Below are 17,899 nucleotides of genomic sequence, written 5' to 3' on the forward strand. Positions count from 1 at the left end.
TCAAACATTTCTCTGTAAGCCTGGGATACAGTACATTGACTGTTAACATGATCGTTTTGTGGTTCCACCATGGGTGCTTAGGATATATGGTAAGTTGATCCTCTTCTTCACTGAGCAAACATCATTACAGCTGTTTGTGAGCAAAAATGATTGCATCTCTTATAACAACCTAGAGGAAGGCTTTGCAGTTATCAGTAGATTTTAGAATTTCCTAATTTGAAGTCTGTTCACTATTAAGATTTTAGATTAAGATTTTAGATTTTGTCCTGTTAGAATAAGAACATTTTAGAATTTTAATTGGATTCTGCATCACAGAGGTGTGATGAGGTTGAGTAACTGTGTCTTTTATTATTCCAAACTCATGAGAGCTTTGTGCCAAAATGACACATTAGAACATGTTATGATATTGTTTAGAGTGTTAGTCTAATAAAAATATAGAGCATTATGTAATTGTGTGGCAAACCCTGATAAAAACATAATCTAAAGATGATAATGTAGCTGAAAATACACTAAATAGATTCATACTGTACACCAGGCTAAATCTCTTGTTCCGATTTGTTTTCCCAGGTGTTGGTATTGTAATTCTATTATGTGCTATTATAAAGAGTGTTGTTTTACTGTATATAGAATGAGAGATCTAGATGATGATGCTACTGTAGATCATGGTCAACATTGTCTGATTTGCCAAGCCCCACATCCCCAGCCCCTTGATCCACCAACCATCTGACTGCCTCTAATCTGTGGGGATGATAATAGGACAGAGTGCTCATGCTTTAATCCAGCTGTGCCCTGCTGTCACTGCCATGATGCTGATTCTGTGACCATGCTTACTACTGTAGGGGTTATGATTAGAATTGTTTATCACGGCATCATTTCTCTAACAAGTACTATTTACTATTCAGTATTATTTCCTGATATTTCCAACCTGCTTCTCTTATACAGGTGGATTTATTTTCAAAATAGTGGAATAAGAGGTCTGACCCTAACAGCAGAGGGCTGTCTTCTTGTGCGTGCTGATGCACCATCTCCTCCTGACCAACTGGTACTGTTGCAGAACAGTTGTGAGGCAATTGTGGAAGACAAGGAGAGCTGGACCTGCCTAAATTACCCTCCGGTGTATGCAGGGATTGTTGCTTTGCCCTTATCCTCCCCCAGAATAAATACCTGCTGCTGCTGCTGCTGACTGAAACCCCTGCAGATTGCAGGTCCGGTGGTCACTTTCTCTAATTACTTTGCCGTGTTCCAGTAAAATCATATAGACTAACTGTCCAGCTAAATTTGTGTGGTGCAATTTCACAAATGTACCACCAGTTAGGGGGATAATTCCAATATTTTTGGAAATAAGCTTTTTCAAATTTTTGCCAAAAGTTAAATAGATTGATAATCCTATCATATTTGTCTTGTAAATATGAAGCTATACAGCCAGCAGCTAGCAGGGTGGAGGGCTCTATTCTTTGTATTATATGTAAATGACTTAAAGCAGTTACCTCGTGCAATCTTTTTTTATCTGCTGATGATGCTGTTTTATTGGTTGCGCATAAAGCTAAGACAATGGTTGAGAATACTTTCAGTGAGGATTTTAAACTGTAAAAACATGGCTGTCAGATAATAGATTATCCTTACACTTTTTTGGTGCTAAAATAAAATGAGCAAGGTCACCAGTTCTTATGGTTAATGTCAGAGAGCTCCATATTACTGCTAAACAGTGTAAATTATCTTGGCTGCATTTTCGGCAGGTTTCAGGTATCAGGTGATAATGTGGCTTTAAAAGCCTTCACCAAGATAAATCAAAGAGTTAAGTTCCTAACCAGAAAAACCACCTTTCTGGACAGACCAATTCTTCACACACTAGCTGGAGTTCCGAAGTCATTTTGATTATGCTGCTTCTCTGGCTGGTATACCGGATTATCACAACGCTTTAAAAGTTATTTCATTGGTATGCACTTGAATTGATGTCTTAATAAATGTTTAATTTATATGGAGGTAATAACAGAATACTTTTTATAATGTTTTAATCAATGGCTAAATATGCTGGAAAAAGTGAAAAGGTGAGTTAATAAGACATCAGTGTTTCCTCTATGTTGATTTGACCGTGGCGGCCCCCCACAGCAACATTTCTGCCCCCCACGGTATCAGAAACTAGGGCTGCGTTGTTAGAGTGCATGTCGGAGAATAGCGCGGACACACGAGGATTACTAGCCAGTTGAGATGGTGTGTGTACGTCCTTGAGAACTGTAAGTGGTATAACTTATGTTGTCAGTTCATTTAAGCCTGGTCTGGCAAATTTAATTTAAGTTAACTTGTGATTTTCGTTGTTTGTATTCTTCACCTGCTAGCTAAATTGCACGTGGCTGTTGATTTGATAGCGATTGCTGAATGCCCTCGCCCACATTTGTATTTGAGGTGTATTATTTACATGCTGAAGTAGTGACACTGCATTAAGATAATGTAATTAATAGTGGGTTTATTGTTATTTGACGGATCTGCCCCCACTGCTAAAAATAAATCCTGAAGGAACTTCTGAGACATATTTATTAAGGTATTTTTGTTTTGGAAAATGTGTTAACCATATAAAGTCTACAGCCACTTTAGCGGCTCTGTGAAGCTGTTCTTAGGCACAGTGGTGATGCTAAGGTCAGAATTACAGTATGCTTACAGCAATGCTACCATGGTGAAGGTATATTATTTTACATTGCTAATTAGCACTAAACACTAAATACAGCTAAGGCTGATGGGAATTTTTCAGGTATTTGGTCATAAACCAAAGTAGCCTAATAGACAAATTGAAATTAATATATTTAATAATTTAAATATATAATAATTAAGGGATAGGGGGACATGAATGTCTGTACTAACTTTCATGGCAATCCATCTGAGAATTGTTGAGATATTTTGGTCTGGACCAAAGTGGACCTACTGACATTGCCATACTTAGAGCATTGCTAAAAACTATAGAGCATTATGATGTGAGCATCACCCTTAGAATGCAAAACTATAATTCAATACTATCATTTCCTTTTGTGTCTTTACACTTTTTTTTAGATATATTCATCATTCATCATTCATCACCACACGTTACTCTAAAATGGTGCCTGAGCAAATCCTGGACAAAGATCCACCAACTCTACCTGTCAGCGACTCAGAGGCACCCTCCCCAGGGCCGAATTGTGCTTCCCCAAGGATGAAAGGTGAGGTTGTGCTGATTTGTAATCATGGTAAAACCCTGTCTTGCACCTGGCGGAGCACGGCGCAAAGCCAGACGTAAGTGTCTTTGCTATTTTAAGACCGTCCAGCGCCCACGTCGTTTAAATAGCAAATGCACCGCGCCCATCTTTGCACCCATGGGAGTGCTGGTCTTACAGGGAGGTGTGTTCAGGTGAATTCTTGGCGTATTGCTATCTTGAGGCAGTGGGAAGTGATCACGCCATTGACCAACACTGGTCTAAAGTCAATAGTGAAGCATGTCATTGTTATTTTAACGGGATTTGTTTGGACACGCCCTAAAACGCTCCTGCGCCATGCGTTTCACGCCGTGCGCTCAGATTGTTAAAATAGGGCCCTTTAAGTCAAAAAATTTAACTTTTCTTTTTTTTCTTTTTTTTTTTTTTACCAAACCACTCAATTATGACAGGCAGGAATTTTCCCCGTACAAAGTGTTCCAGAGGTGGTGCACATTCAGCAGGGTGTCTGTGCCATGGCACTATCAGTAATGCCAAAGCAATGATGGGGATGTGTATCTGCTTCCTCTGCTATGAGTTACCTAGGAGCATGCTCGCTCCCTTATCTGGAAGCCAAAGCTCCTGACCTGCCACTCAACAAAGATTTCTCTGGCATGGGACCAGCAGGAGCGCACCACATTGGCACTCCTGCACTTGACTCCCCTAACTTTAACAGCTTGTGTCAGACTTTCTAATGATGTGCTGCACGGAGGCTATAATACAGATAGCTATAATGATTTGTTAAAATGACAGAACCAATTCAATATATTTTTTGTTTTGGAAATTCTCCGTAATAGAGAGGACTTTTCACAAAAAGTGTCTATCATATTCAGTCAATAATTTGCAAATGGATCTCCAAGCTTGTCAGGCTGAGAGATACAGAAAAAACTCCAGCTATCATATTTGTACATACAATTTCATGCATCACATAAAATTGATCTACAATTGATTGAATACACAGTTGCTCTCTGTTCATTCATAGCCTATCTATCTTTCTTTAGGGAGTATCTTTCTCAGCCTTTATCTGCTTAGAGCTAAGGGTTGAAGGCCGACTCATACTTTTCTTACTTCTGATACATTTGACACCTGGGAACTGATACAGTTCAACGGTTTCACAGGAAAAACAAAGAGGACAAAGTATCACACTGTGTATTCCATATGACAGTATATTATAAGACAGTGCACATATTAAAATATAAATCTATATTAATATAAGAATCAGAATCAGAAAGGGCTTTATTGCCATGTACGTTTTTTACACTTACAAGGAATTTATCTTGGTGTTGGTGCATGTCACTTTCTCTAGATGTAAGAAGGATAAGAAGAATATAAACAATATAACTATACATATATACACATTATTATACTATTAATAAAGAAAGAAAATAAAATGTAAAATAAAATAAGTAAAAAGGAACGTTACAGCAGAGTAGGTACAGTGAAATGAAGAGCCAGAGGTGGAGTGTGGGGAGAGTCAGGGTGGGTTCCGGGCCTTGTTAATAAGGCTAGTGGCGGAGGGGAAAAAACTGTTCATGTGGCATGAGGTTTTGGTCCTGATGGACCTCAGCCTCCTGCCAGAGGGGAGTGACTCAAAGAGTTTGTGTCCGGGGTGGGAGGGGTCTCTCTGCAGACCGAACGACACGCTGCAGTCTGCCCTTGTCCTTGGCAGTGGCAGCAGCGTACCAGATGGTGATGAAGGATGTGAGGATGGACTCAGTGATGGCTGTGTAGAAGTGCACCATCATTGTCTTTGGCAGGTTGAATTTCTTCAGCTGCCGCAGGAAGTACATCCTCTGTTGTGCTTTCTTGATGAGGGAGCTGATTTTCAGCTCCCACTTGAAATCTTGGGAGATGATAGTTCCCAGGAAGCGGAAAGACTCCACAGTGTCAATTGTGGAGCCACAGAGGGTGATGGGGGAAGGTGAGGCTGGGTTCTTTCTGAAGTCCACAACCATCTCCACTGTCTTTAGAGCGTTTAGCTCTAGGTTGTTATGATTGCACCAGGTCACCAGGTGGATAAGAATAGATATAAGACATAAGAGGCTTGGTTGTCATTGCACTACTGTCTTACAGTAATGCAACAAAACTGTGTTGGTAAATCCATGAAAATTAAATTTACATATTCAAAACACAAAAAATGTAAGACACAAATTAAATTGGCAAGAAGTGGACATTTCCCAGTGAAATTGCAAGCTTAATGAACATAATTATAAATACAGCAATAGATAATTGCACATGACAGATAAGGTATTGCATTTCCCATAGAGTACAGTACAGTTAAGATAGCAGCCTTAGTAAATAAATAGATACAAATATAAATAAATAAATGGGAGGTGGGAACATTGGTTTGGTGAGTTGTCAGATGAGTTAAGTCTAGGAACCATTCAACAGTTTCACTGCTGGGGGCAAGAAAGTCTCATAGTCTGTGTGTATATGATCCTGACTATTCTACCAGATGATAGGAGCCTGAAGAGGTGGTTAGCAGGGTGGGTTGGGTCACAGGTGATTTTAGTGGCCCTGCTTTGGCATTGGGCCTCAAAGATGTTGCTGACTGCTGGTAGTTGAGTTCCGATGATCTTCTGGGCTCCTTAGTGACCCTCTGCAGTGTCCTCTGTTCCATCCTCTTGCATCCGGCATACCATGCTGTGATGCAATTAATCAGTAGCTTTCCACTGTGCACTGGCCGTCCTTAGCTTCCTCAGGAAATAAAGACGCTGTTGTGCCTTAACAGTGACAGATGAAGTGTGCGGGGCCCAGGAGAGGTCCTCTTTTATGTGAACATCAAGGAATTTGAAACTGGAGATCCTCTCCATAGAACACAGGATCGGGATCTGTTCTCTTGGACCTCTAAAGTCCATTACAATCTCTTTGGTTTTCCCGTTGTTCAGAATGAGATTGTTAGTGCAACACCAGGTGGTCAGGATTTGTACCTGATCTCTGTAAACTGACCCGTCATTGTTGGAAATCAGACCCACAACTGTTGTGTCGTCCACGAACTTAATGTACAGTATGTGCATGATAATTACATTATCAACACTTTCAATAATTTTGAATGTGATAATAATTGGCGACAACGATGCATAATATGCTATGTATGTGTTTGTTCTAAACTCATAGGAGATTTGCAACATGACTCATTGTGTACTGTTTCTATGTATTGTTGTAGGAATATTCTGTTTATTTTATAATCTTGAATGGATTAAAATAGAATCTGGCTGCATACATTTTTATTTGTAAATACTCTGGCTGCATACAATAACAGACTTTTCCGGTGTTACACCGAAATCTGTGAAAATTTAAAGCAAGACAAAGAAAAGGTTGAAATCCTCAAGTTGAAAGGTCCATGTTTTGGATGATAAATATTGTGACATATGAGCAGAGAATGCAAAAGGCGGCTCATATGTGACATCTGTCAAAAGAAACACCCCACTTTACTGCACATCAAGACTGAAGAGAAATAAGCACACAAAGAAGTGAAATATGTCAGGGAAACACCCCAAAAAAAATGAGCGCTCTGTTTTCCATGACAAATCGGTGACCATACTGGGGCCGGAAAAGACTGCGCTCTTTCCATTCTACCTGTACAGGTTAAACATGTCAAATAACCTACGCCTTTTTGGACTCTGGTAGTACTGCAAAATTCTGTACCGAGAAGTTGATGAGTGAACTTAACGTTCAGGGGCAGAGAACGAGGATTCTTCTAAAAAACAATGGGATAGGAGAAACCTGTTAGCAGCTACAAAATAACTGGTCTTGAAGTATGCAGTCTCCAAGATGGCTAATTCCTGACGCTGCCAGAGGCATACACCCACTCAGAGATTCCTGTTACAAAGGAAAACATAAAATGTACTTAAAGTATTAAAAGGAATACTCAATGCAGGAAAAGTACTCAATGCAGGAAAATCCTCACATTTTAGAAACTGGAAACGATCAAAACAGTTCTGTTGATCAAGTGTTTAATCGGTTAATCATTTCAGCTGTACTTGTAGGCCTGTATATTGTTGGGTAGTTTAATTTATAATAAAACATCATATTTTATAAACCATGGGTTTTGTGTGCAAACATCTTAATTTGTAAAGTAGCCTAACTAGTAACTAAAGCTGTCAGATTAATGTAGTGGAGTAAAAAGTACAATATTTCCCGCTGAAATGTAGTGGAGTAGAAGTAGCAAGTAAAGTACAAGTACCTCAAATTTGTACTTAAGTACAGTAGCCTACTTGTGTAAATGTACATTCCACCACTGCGTAGGCCTGTTTCTTTATCCAGTTGTTACTGTGCTCTATATCTAGGCTACTAGTGCAGTGCCCGTTTGGAGCGCGTGCTTTTTGGAGTGGGCTGCATTGCTCTTTGGTTCCCAGTATTATTATTTGTCACGACTTTATAAGCGCTCTTAAACAGTGCGCAGAACGGCTGGAATGAGCTCAATCGCTGGCAACAAAACAACCTCAGTAGTGGTGGTAATGAAGGAAGGACTGGACAAACACTGCTTTTCACTTTCCCAAGCCAGATTTATCCTGCCAGTGATTAAACCAAGTCACAAGCCAACTTTTAAATGACAATTAGACTATCCTAAGCATTACTGAAATACATTGGTGGAGGCTCAGATCCTTTACTAAGGCTAAGTAAAAGTAGGCTACTTTTACCACACTGTAAAAAAAATTTCTGTTAAATAAAGGTCCTGCATTGAAAATGTAACTTAAGAAAAGTAGGCTATGTGTATCATCAGAAAAATGTAAAAGTAAAAGAAGTCTACTCAATGCCGAAAAATCCTCACATTTTAGAAACTGGAAATAATCTAAACAGGTCTGTCGATCAACTAAGTGTTTAATCGTCTAATAATTTCAGCTGTACTTGTAGGCCTTTACATTGTTGGGTAGTTTAATCATAATAATACATTATATTTTATAAACTACATGTTTTATGCAAAAATCTTAATTTGTAAAGTAACTAGTAACTAAAGCTGTCAGATTAATGTAGTGGAGTAAAAAGTACAATATGTGTCTCTGAAATGTATAGTGGATTAGAATTAGAAAGTGGCATAAAAAGGGACTACATGGGACTACAGATGCAAATTAGCCTAAGGCTAACTCTGGTGCAATGCATTAAATTATTACATTTATGTTTTAATTGCACATTGTCCCTTACAAATAAAATTGGATTGAAAAATTGAATTGAAGAAAAGACTCAAGTAAAGTACAGGTACTTGAAATTTGTACTTAAGTACAGTACTTGAGTCAATGTACTTAGTTACATTCCACCACTGCGGGAGACACACACATGCACATAGATTCCTCGAATTTATAGTTAGATGTTAGGTTAAAAGCAGATAAATGTTATGTCTATTTGATTTGAGCCCATTTCACTTATATGAATAAAATTGACATGTGGAAATTAGTTAATACTTTTTCCATATAGTTATGCACACATAAATCAGTTACTAATGACTGCAGTGACTTTAGTGAGATAAGTTCGTGATTGTCATTGCACCATGTGACAAAGGTCAAAGTCCTCTAAGACAGCATGATTCTCACTGGAAATTATATACTGTAATCATAGGCTACATGAAAATAGTGATCACTTCCATTCCACCAAAAATACACTCAACGCCTATTTTTTTTTTATTTAATTCCTTCAAAGTATTTACTACACATATAACCTACATGAGTCTGCAAAGACGTGGATATTAATAAATTGCAACTTGACTGGTGTTTTTGAATCCAGTTTTCCAGATCATGATGAGCAGTGAAAAAAATATAGTCAAGGCCTACTAAAGAAATACGAATCATTGCGGCCTTTGAATCACATTATTACATTGTGATTACGTAAGTGTATGTAAAACCGCGAATGTAAATGTTGATTAAAGAGACATTTATTGTAATCTACTCGTCTCTTGAACTGGAATAGGACTATGCTTTCACCATTCCGCGTAGTGCGCCAGTGGAAAGACATAGGAGGAAGATTTCTCTCTCGTCTCATCTTGTACTCTCTGCGCTGTCACCACATCACCGGAGTACCGCACCGCAGCGCAGAAGCCACGCCTGGTTTGGTAGCAGCAGTGGTAGCACGGCCCTACCTCTGTCTCTGCAGATAAATACTCGCAGCCGGCCTATTCCCAGGCATGGATGAAGGTTGCACTCAGACATGGCACTGCGACATTATACTCTCGACTTCAAGCTCTCTACGGCAGGTAAAATGAGCGCGATAAGCGGCTGAATACAGTCAGTGCAAGAATTCAGGTTAACGGTTAACGTTACAGCCACTGCATCAGGGCTGCATGATAGCTAGCTGGCTAGCCTGCTAATATCTGCTAGTCTGTCACTGTCCTTCAAAACAGTAACGCTATATTGATTTTGATGAAACATGGTTAATAATGACATACACGTATATTGTTTGATAAGTTGGGGTTTAAAGCTGAAAGTTGTTGTTAGTAAATATCTTAATGTTATTTGTATGTTTGTGTGTTAGAGGTTATATATATATATTTTAAGTTGACGTCTATTCAGTCTCATTGCTTTGGATGGAGGCTGCTCTAGCTTACAATGTGGAAAAGTGTGGTGTTAACCCAGCGCTGTCGCGCATTTTCAGCCATTTTTGTAGTTTTATGTGTGCTAAGAATCTAACGAACCGTAAAGGTGAGTAGTGAGCTGATGCCGAGACTGGTAAAAGTGTAAACGAGGTCTTCAACCGCCGTTAGACCAGCATTAACCTACTTGTCTCAAAATAGAAGTTTACGTTAGTGTTACATTAGTCACCATTAACCCATAGGACCTGGAAATTGTGTCGCTTTGTGACACAGTTCCACCATTGGTCAGAATGAGTGTTGTTTGTTTGGATTTATCGTACGTTAAACTACTCAACCTTCACCAGCTATAGCAGTAAAATGCTGCTTACATGTTAATCCATCTATAATAATTAGGTGACAAGAAGAACGCAGTATAAAGTATAACAATATGACGCTTTCAGGGGCCATTTTACCTGCATAAGGAGTACTTTTACTTATAAATACATAAGCACATTTTGTTCATAATAGTTCTGTTGTAATAGGGCATTTATTCATTGTCACATTTAGTAGAGGATCTGAGTACTTCTTTCACCACTGATGCAGAGAATATAAAAAGGGGGGAAATTATTATTAGTTTGTAATTGTTCCACCCTCTCTCTTTTCTCAGTTGACTCTGCTACGACAGTTCCTGATCTACTGTCCATATTTCATGAGCAAGAAATGACAGAGACTGCGCATGAAACAAATGGGCATGGATACCTTGGTACTTTTGTAGGCAAAAATGGCCGGTAAGAACACCATTTCTTCGTTGCCATATAATTGTTTTCTTTTGTCTGTAGTACAGATGCAGGGATTTTTAGAAAAATCTCAGAGTTGTGTAGTTGTTTATTACATATTTGTTTTACATTTTGTATTTAAACATGAACATTAGATCTTAATACTGCCACATTTTAATGAGATTGGTTGACAGGTGACCAGTCCGTCAGTGAATGTGAAATAAAATATTCAATACACAGGAGTGTGAGGATAAAAATTAGATTCTATTTTTACGAAACACAATGAGGCATCGTGATTACCTGCTGCTCATTATTGACGGCGACTAGGTCTTGGACTCTAACTTCTCTCAGATGTTGAATCTGTGAATTACTCTTACATGAAAAAACTTGGGAGTTCTAAACTTAGGACACCTTAATTATTAGGAGTTTTTTCCTAACTTTGCCAGTTAGGAGCTACTTTCAGTCTCAGTATGTTCTGTAAATATGGCTCCAGATGTATTGTTGTACAAAGAGAACATGCGACTAAGTTCAGTTTAAGGCACTTACCGAAAGTCTGGTATCAGTATCCAATAGTAGTTTCAACTATCATGAAAAACAGCAGTTATTGTCAGAAGGAACGCAGGATTCCATGGATTCCCAGGCCCAAAACACATTGCAAGCATCTGACGTGCGCATTTTGAAGCACACCTTTTGTTTTAAATGGCCGAAGACTCACCAAAAGTGTTATGACGAACCTACTCCAACCTTGTTTAAATTTTGGAGTGTCCAATGAGGACCCATCGACCAAAGCTATATTTTCAGCAGCCGCACTACCTGTTTGAAAAGAGTTACTGTAATGATGATCAATACTTAGATCCGCTCTACAAACTTTATTTTTTTACGGTGAAACACAAGAGTAGAGGATGGTAATGATCATGTGAATCCAGCTCATAATTCTGCAGCAGCGGTGCACCTACATAACATTGCAAAGTCCAAAGTTTCTTTTAAAAGCGCAATAACTGTAATGGCATTCATAAACAAGTTGAAAAAAGTGGGATTGATGCTGTGGAGGATGAAGGACAACAAGTATATTATAACGTATACTTAAAAGGTTTTTAGTGGCCTCTGCTGTCACTGCAGAAAGAAGAATCAATCATCTGTTTTGTGATAAAGTGACCTCAGGGTCGGTGCTTCTGGTCATGTATGCATAATGTAGCCTATAAGCTTGTTCTGTTGCCTATATTAATTATTAAAAAAGTGAACATGAATGAATGCAAATTAAATGCCTTAATATCATTCAAACATTAAAATGAAAGCTAATTATAGGCTAGCTCATGATGGAAGTTTTATGACCCTGTCTCACTGATTGGGGTATCTGTAACACACAAAACCTTTTGCCTAAATAGCGACCTTTTATAAAATTCTGCTGGTTCTGTGGTGTTGGCACTTCAAATCTAATGTCTGCAGTGCGACATAGCAGCATCAATCATCAATTTTAACTTTAAAGGCTAACTTAGGTTTTTATTTTTTATTTTCCTATGTTTTTGTGTCTAAGTGACTGATGGGAACAATAATCTTTGACATTGGTCCAGTATTAAGCAAGATTGCTGCAGTCGACAGTCAGCGAAACAAGCAACAATGTAAGTTATGGGGCAATTGTGCAGCTTGTATTTACATTAACAAAAGTGCTTGTTTTGCCATTGAAAGGCTTCCTTTTTTTAAACATAAAAACATCCGTGAAATTTTGTTTGCTAAAGCCACCAGACGCCATGTAAATAAACCGTAATTTTAGCATTGTAAAATACACTTCATTCAAAGTCGACAGAAACAAAGTAAGACTATAAAAAGCCATTTTGGGTCGTCTTTCCATTTTTCCAACAATCACAACTCTAGTTTTGGTTGAAATGAACGCATAGGTTTCCGATTTACATGTGAAAGTATGTTTGCTCTGTACGCGCTAAAAGTATAATTGTTTTTTTTAAATGGAGTCTGGTGGGTTTAGCGTTAGCAACCTCAGAGCTGTTTCTGGTTAAACAGCATGCCTTAAAGAGGCCTATCTCCGTAACCATCCTTTCCACAATGTTGTCAGACACCTAGAATAATAATCTAAGCCTGTCAGTGGCAAAACAAAAAGCACTTTTAGTGGACGAAATTGACAATGCACATTTGCCCCATATGGTTTTATTGCAGACCCGGTCTGCGGCTGCCGGATACAGCGTTTGCGCTTAATACTGGACCAATTTCAAAGATTGTTGTTCTTATCCTCTGCAGTTTTTCCTGACGGTATCAAGAACCTGTACATCGTATTTGCCCTGGTTATCCTCAGCTGGTTTCTTAAGGGCAAAACTAGCACAGCTAGGAGATAAGACAGAGCCGAACAGTCATCCTATACTCTGCCAGTGGTTTGCCAATATCACCATCAGGCCACCAAAGGAAACGAAGGAAGTCGACATCTTTAGGTGGTACTCCAACCTGATGAAACATTCCCTCTATATCAGCCATCATGGCAATGGGTTCCTCTCGAAACCTGAGGAGAACTCCAAGCAGCGTGTTGGTTAAGTCTGGGCCTTGTAACAGTTCTTTGTTTAAAGATGTCCCCCTGTATGTGGCAGCGCAGTCAAAAATCACACGGATACTCTTCTTCCGTAGGTGATTGTCTTATCGGGAGGCGCCACTCGCTTCGACATTTTTTCCCTCGCAACAAACTCAACGTGATGACGTATGGTTACTAGGCAACAGGCTGTGCCATTTGGCCACGGTTTAGATGGAGACCTTTCTCCACTTGTTTTAAACTGAAAAATGAGAAAAATAAATTGTTTATTTAATATGTCAACAAAATATATGCAAATTCCGCGTGTATAACAGAATTCCATTTTCATGTGTAGATTCCGCGATTCCGTTGAACCGCATCGCGGAAATCATAGGGCCCTACTTTATAGTCCTCAAAAAACTAGATTTAGGGCACGCTGTTCTACAATACAGCTGTGGTCCTTGTCAATGTAGCAGAATCCAAGGCTTTCTTAAGAAACTGTTTATTTTCAATGGATAACTCACTTTTCTCACTGTGACGTTGTTCTGGAAAATTTCAATGTTGGTGATTGAGATTCTGTTTGCTTTCAAATATGGTCGTCCATATTCATCCACGCAGGGACTGCTGTTGAGTGGTCCATTTACTACCCATCCAAGTTGTGTCTTTACTGTGTAAGGGCCATTCCTTTCACTATTCACAACCTCAATTCAGTCCAATAAGTAGTCCTATATCCTTTTCAACAGTAGGAAGCTAAACTTCACTGAGATATGGCCATTTCATGATGTCTCCTTGTGTAGGGAGTGGGTGTATGCCTCTGGCAGCGTCAGGAATTAGCCATCTTGGAGACTGCATACTTCAAGACCAGTTATTTTGTAGCTGCTAACAGGTTTCTCCTGTCCCATTGTTTTTTAGAAGAATCCTCGTTCTCTGCCCCTGAACGTTAAGTTCATTCATCAACTTCTCGGTACAGAATTTTGCAGTACTACCAGGGTCCAAAAAGGAGTAGGTTGTTGTAACCCTGTTACCTTTTGACATGTTTAACCTGTACAGGCAGAATGGAAAGATTGCAATCTTTTCCTGCCCCAGTATGGTCACCGATTTGTCATGGAAAACAGAGCGCTCATTTTTTTTTTGGGGTGTTTCCCTGACATATTTCACTTCTTTGTGAGCGCATTCCTCTTCAGTCTTGATGTGCAGTAAAGTGGGGTGTTTTTTTTGACAGATGTCACATATGAGCCGCCTTTAGCATTCTCTGCTCATATGTCACAATATTTATCATCCAAAACATGGACCTTTCGACTTGAGGATTTCAACCTTTTCTTTGTGTGGTCTTGCTTTAAATTTTCTACACAACTCCATGTGTGGTCTGCTGAACAGAATGCACATGGTCATTGATAAGCTATTCTGTTGTGAGGTCTTTCATTCAAGTACACACTTTTGTTTTTCACAGGGTTCTCTGGCGGCTGATTAATGGCAGGCAATGGGTATGTTTTGTTCTCCTCTGAGTTTTCAGACACAGCAGTTATGGCAGTGACAAAGCTATTTCCTTTGGTGGTAGGTTTAAATACCTTTTTTAATCTAGAGGCTTTGTTGGCTGGACGGGGATCTTGAATTCCAAAAATTGGATCTAGCCTGATCCTAGCCCGTTTTTCAACAAATTGTACCAGATATTTGAAGCTTGCTCTCCGATTATGCCTTTCCTGTATGTCACAAGTAACAGCCCTGAACTTATCCCTGAATTTAAAAGGGAGTCGACTTTTATGGTTGGCCAGCTGAGGGCTTTATCGATGTAGGCTGGTGTGGTTTTCATACCATGGCCAGAATTATCCAGTAAAAGCCTCCTGGCCTCCCTGTATCCAATTGAAGGTTCCAAGTGGAGACAACTTTGAATTAAAGCTGCGAGCAGCGATGGACGGGCCCTCGCGCCTCTGCGCGCGTCGGGGTTACTGGCGGACGCTGCTCCTTGCGACCGTTCATTGGCTCGGCACTCAGACACCACAAATCGTCGCCAATGAAAAGGGAACTCCCTGCCGAGTTCAATGATACCTCAGACAAGACTCTACGTCATACGGTTCATTAGCTGTGAAAAGGGGCGTGGCCTGAGTAAGTGGGCGTGGTCATATTATAGGGGGCGGCTCAGTATCACATGTAGACCACACAAGTTTCATGTAAATCGGATGATGTTTGTCATATAAGGCGCATTTCCTGTTGACAGCGGGGGGCGCTATGACCAAAAGTCTATTTTGGCCTGTAGGTCCTCAGGCCTGGACCCTTGTCAATTGTGAGAAATTTCAGGCAGATACGACAACGTTCACTGAAGTTACAACAACTTCTTTGTTCATCGCTAAACATTCAAAATGGCCGACATGCCACGCCCACACTGTCTGACGAAAAGTTTTTCTTTTAATAACTTTTCATTGTTAAGGTGTTGGGATGGTACAGACCAAGTTTGAAGTCCATCAGATGAAATCTCTAGGAGGAGTTCGTTAAAGTATAGCACCTTGACTTTTAGGCCTACTTCCTGTTGCCACTAGGGGGCGCTATGACTTTAAGTAAATATCGGCCTTTATTTGTCCTCAGGGTTGGACTCTTATGAATCCTGAAAAGTTTCGAGGTAATCGGATAATGTACACTCGAGTTACACCCACTTCCTGTTTCGGCAGCGAAACGCACAAAATGGCCGCCCTGCCACGGCCACGCCCTATGACGAAAAGTTTTTCTTTTAACAACTTTTCATCTTTAACATCTTAAGATGGCACAGACCGAGTTTGAAGTTGATCGGATGAAATCTCTAGGAGGAGTTCGTTAAAGTACGACATGTGGAAATGGCCAAAATCGCACTAATTTCGAACTTTGAATTCAAAATGACGGACTTCCTGTTGGGTTTAGGGTATGGCTCTAATGAAGTTTTCTTGTACATCTTGACATGATACATAATGTTTACCAAGTTTCGTGAGTCTACGTTAAACGCACTGCAGGGGCTCAATTTTTTTAACTTTCTAGGGGGCGCTAGCGAGCCATTTTTATGCGCCTATTCCCGAAACCCTTAAAATACGTAAATTTTCACCAGACTTGAGGCGACCGCCAAATTTGGTGAGTTTTTGAATATGTTAAGCCCCTCAAAAAGGCAATTCATTTGACGGGGAAAGAAAGAGACAATAATTCCTTCAGTTTCAATAGGGCCTTCGCCGCTGTCGGCGCTCGGGCCCTAACTAGGTCATTTGCTTGTCCACTTGTGAACTGTTCTAAAAAGTAGAGTCGGTCTTGGTTGCTGTCAGTTTTACTTTCAATGCAGTGTTCAAAAGCTTGAATAAAAGGCTGATACTGTAGTGGTTCACCAGAGAATTCTTTTATGGCTTTGACTGGAAGTAAAGACAAACACTGTTGCTTCACATTGAGCTCCGAAACCTCATTTTGTCTCTTCAACACATCAAGTATTATTTCCCTTATTAAGACTAAAACCAGTCTAAGTGGTGCCACCTGCAGGCATCACGGGTTGCTGCTGTTGACTTTGACCAGTCCTGGTTCTAGCACCACCTGTAGCCTCATCTGAGCTGGTGTAGATTGGGCCTAAATGAGGGATGCTGTATTGACCTTGATCTTCTAATTGTGTTGTTTTGTCTTGTGAAACTCCAGGTGTGGAGGGGTTAAACCTCTCCAGTGTTTCTAGTGGTCTTTTCTGTAGATTATCCATTTGCTCAATATAAGCATTCATGGCATCAGGTGGTGTCTTAATTACATCAACTTGAAATGTTTGAGAGGAAACTTCATATTCTTCCAGTACCTTTTTAATTTTGCAGTGGATTCAGCTAGTCCAGCTTGCATTTGCCTTCTTTTTGCTTTGAAGCTTGCTTCTTCTGTTTCCATTTGATGATTCTTTTCAAGCATATTTGCACGAACCAACAGAACTGCTCTCTCTGCCTCAAATTGTGCCTTTAATCTTCTGGTGGTTTAGGTTGAGGAAGTCAATTCTTGTGGCTGTATGTCAGGAAGCTCTTCAGGCTGTTTATTAAGCTGCTGCTGATAAGCAGCCAACTCCATCTTTCTCTCCACATTATTCAAAAAAAATCTCTGAACCTCTTTATCTTAGGCTCGAACCAGTCCATTTGGTCACACTCTTGTTCTTCTTCTGACATGAACGTTTGGACAGAATTTTGAATTTATCAAGCGTTTCACATTTCAATTTTATGGTATGTTTGTCAGGCTTTACAAATTCATCGTCCATCCAGAATCTTGTTCTGTTTACATGTTAACACTCCCAGTTTTCCTCTGCGAGAGCGTATTAGTTTCAATAGAGTCATCTCATCTTCATCAGCAGCCTCAGTGGGCTTCTCCGCATCAGGCTCGGACACGCCCTCCGGCAGTTCCTTTTTAATTCTGACATCCCGAGTTGAAATATCACTATAGGTAAGTCACACCGTTAACAATAATATCCGACAATTTATTCAGTAGTGCTAATCAGGCGCACTAATTCAATGTAACTCTGTCACTGCTCCACAATAGCGCCAAGCGCTCCAGCCAACACAGCGTTTCCTTCACGAGACATCAACAACAAGCAATTGTTCGTTTTACCTTTTGTCTCGAAGTTCAGATGCGCCTGTTACTTTCACTTCATCGCTTGTTTAAAATCCATTTTCCTTTTTTGCCCCGTGTCCAAGGAGTAGTGCGAGCAAATCCAACACAAACGTTTTTTAACTTATTGTAGTGGCTATTCCGTTTCAAAATTATAGCCACTGCTCCAGCAATAGTTTTAACGCACCTTTGTTCCCAGTGTTGTGCCTGAACGCGTTCATTGAACGATAGTTCATGAACTTGTTCATATTTTGGGGGAATGTGAACTGAACGTACTGTATTACTGCCTGATGAATGTTACTGTGAACTTGTTCATTCTGGT

The 17,899-nt window shown here is 39.8% G+C and overlaps 1 protein-coding gene across 3 annotated transcripts in view; it reads left to right on the forward strand.

The window, feature by feature from the left end:
* Positions 1-17,899, forward strand: part of sms (spermine synthase) — a 24,383-nt gene continuing 6,484 nt past the window's right edge. The window contains exons 1-4 of one of the 3 annotated variants that reach the window (XM_039777405.1): positions 1-89; positions 943-1,205; positions 3,043-3,188; positions 10,388-10,508. In XM_039777405.1, the coding sequence (XP_039633339.1) occupies positions 3,086-3,188; positions 10,388-10,508 (224 nt within the window). In that variant the 5' untranslated portion in view covers positions 1-89; positions 943-1,205; positions 3,043-3,085. Of the gene's footprint in view, positions 90-942; positions 1,206-3,042; positions 3,189-9,222; positions 9,406-10,387; positions 10,509-17,899 lie in introns of those variants that run through there. The other 2 variants (XM_039777406.1, XM_039777407.1) reach the window with 2 other exon arrangements.

Source organism: Perca fluviatilis, chromosome 16, assembly GCF_010015445.1.
Source record: "Perca fluviatilis chromosome 16, GENO_Pfluv_1.0, whole genome shotgun sequence".
Lineage (NCBI taxonomy): Eukaryota > Metazoa > Chordata > Actinopteri > Perciformes > Percidae > Perca > Perca fluviatilis.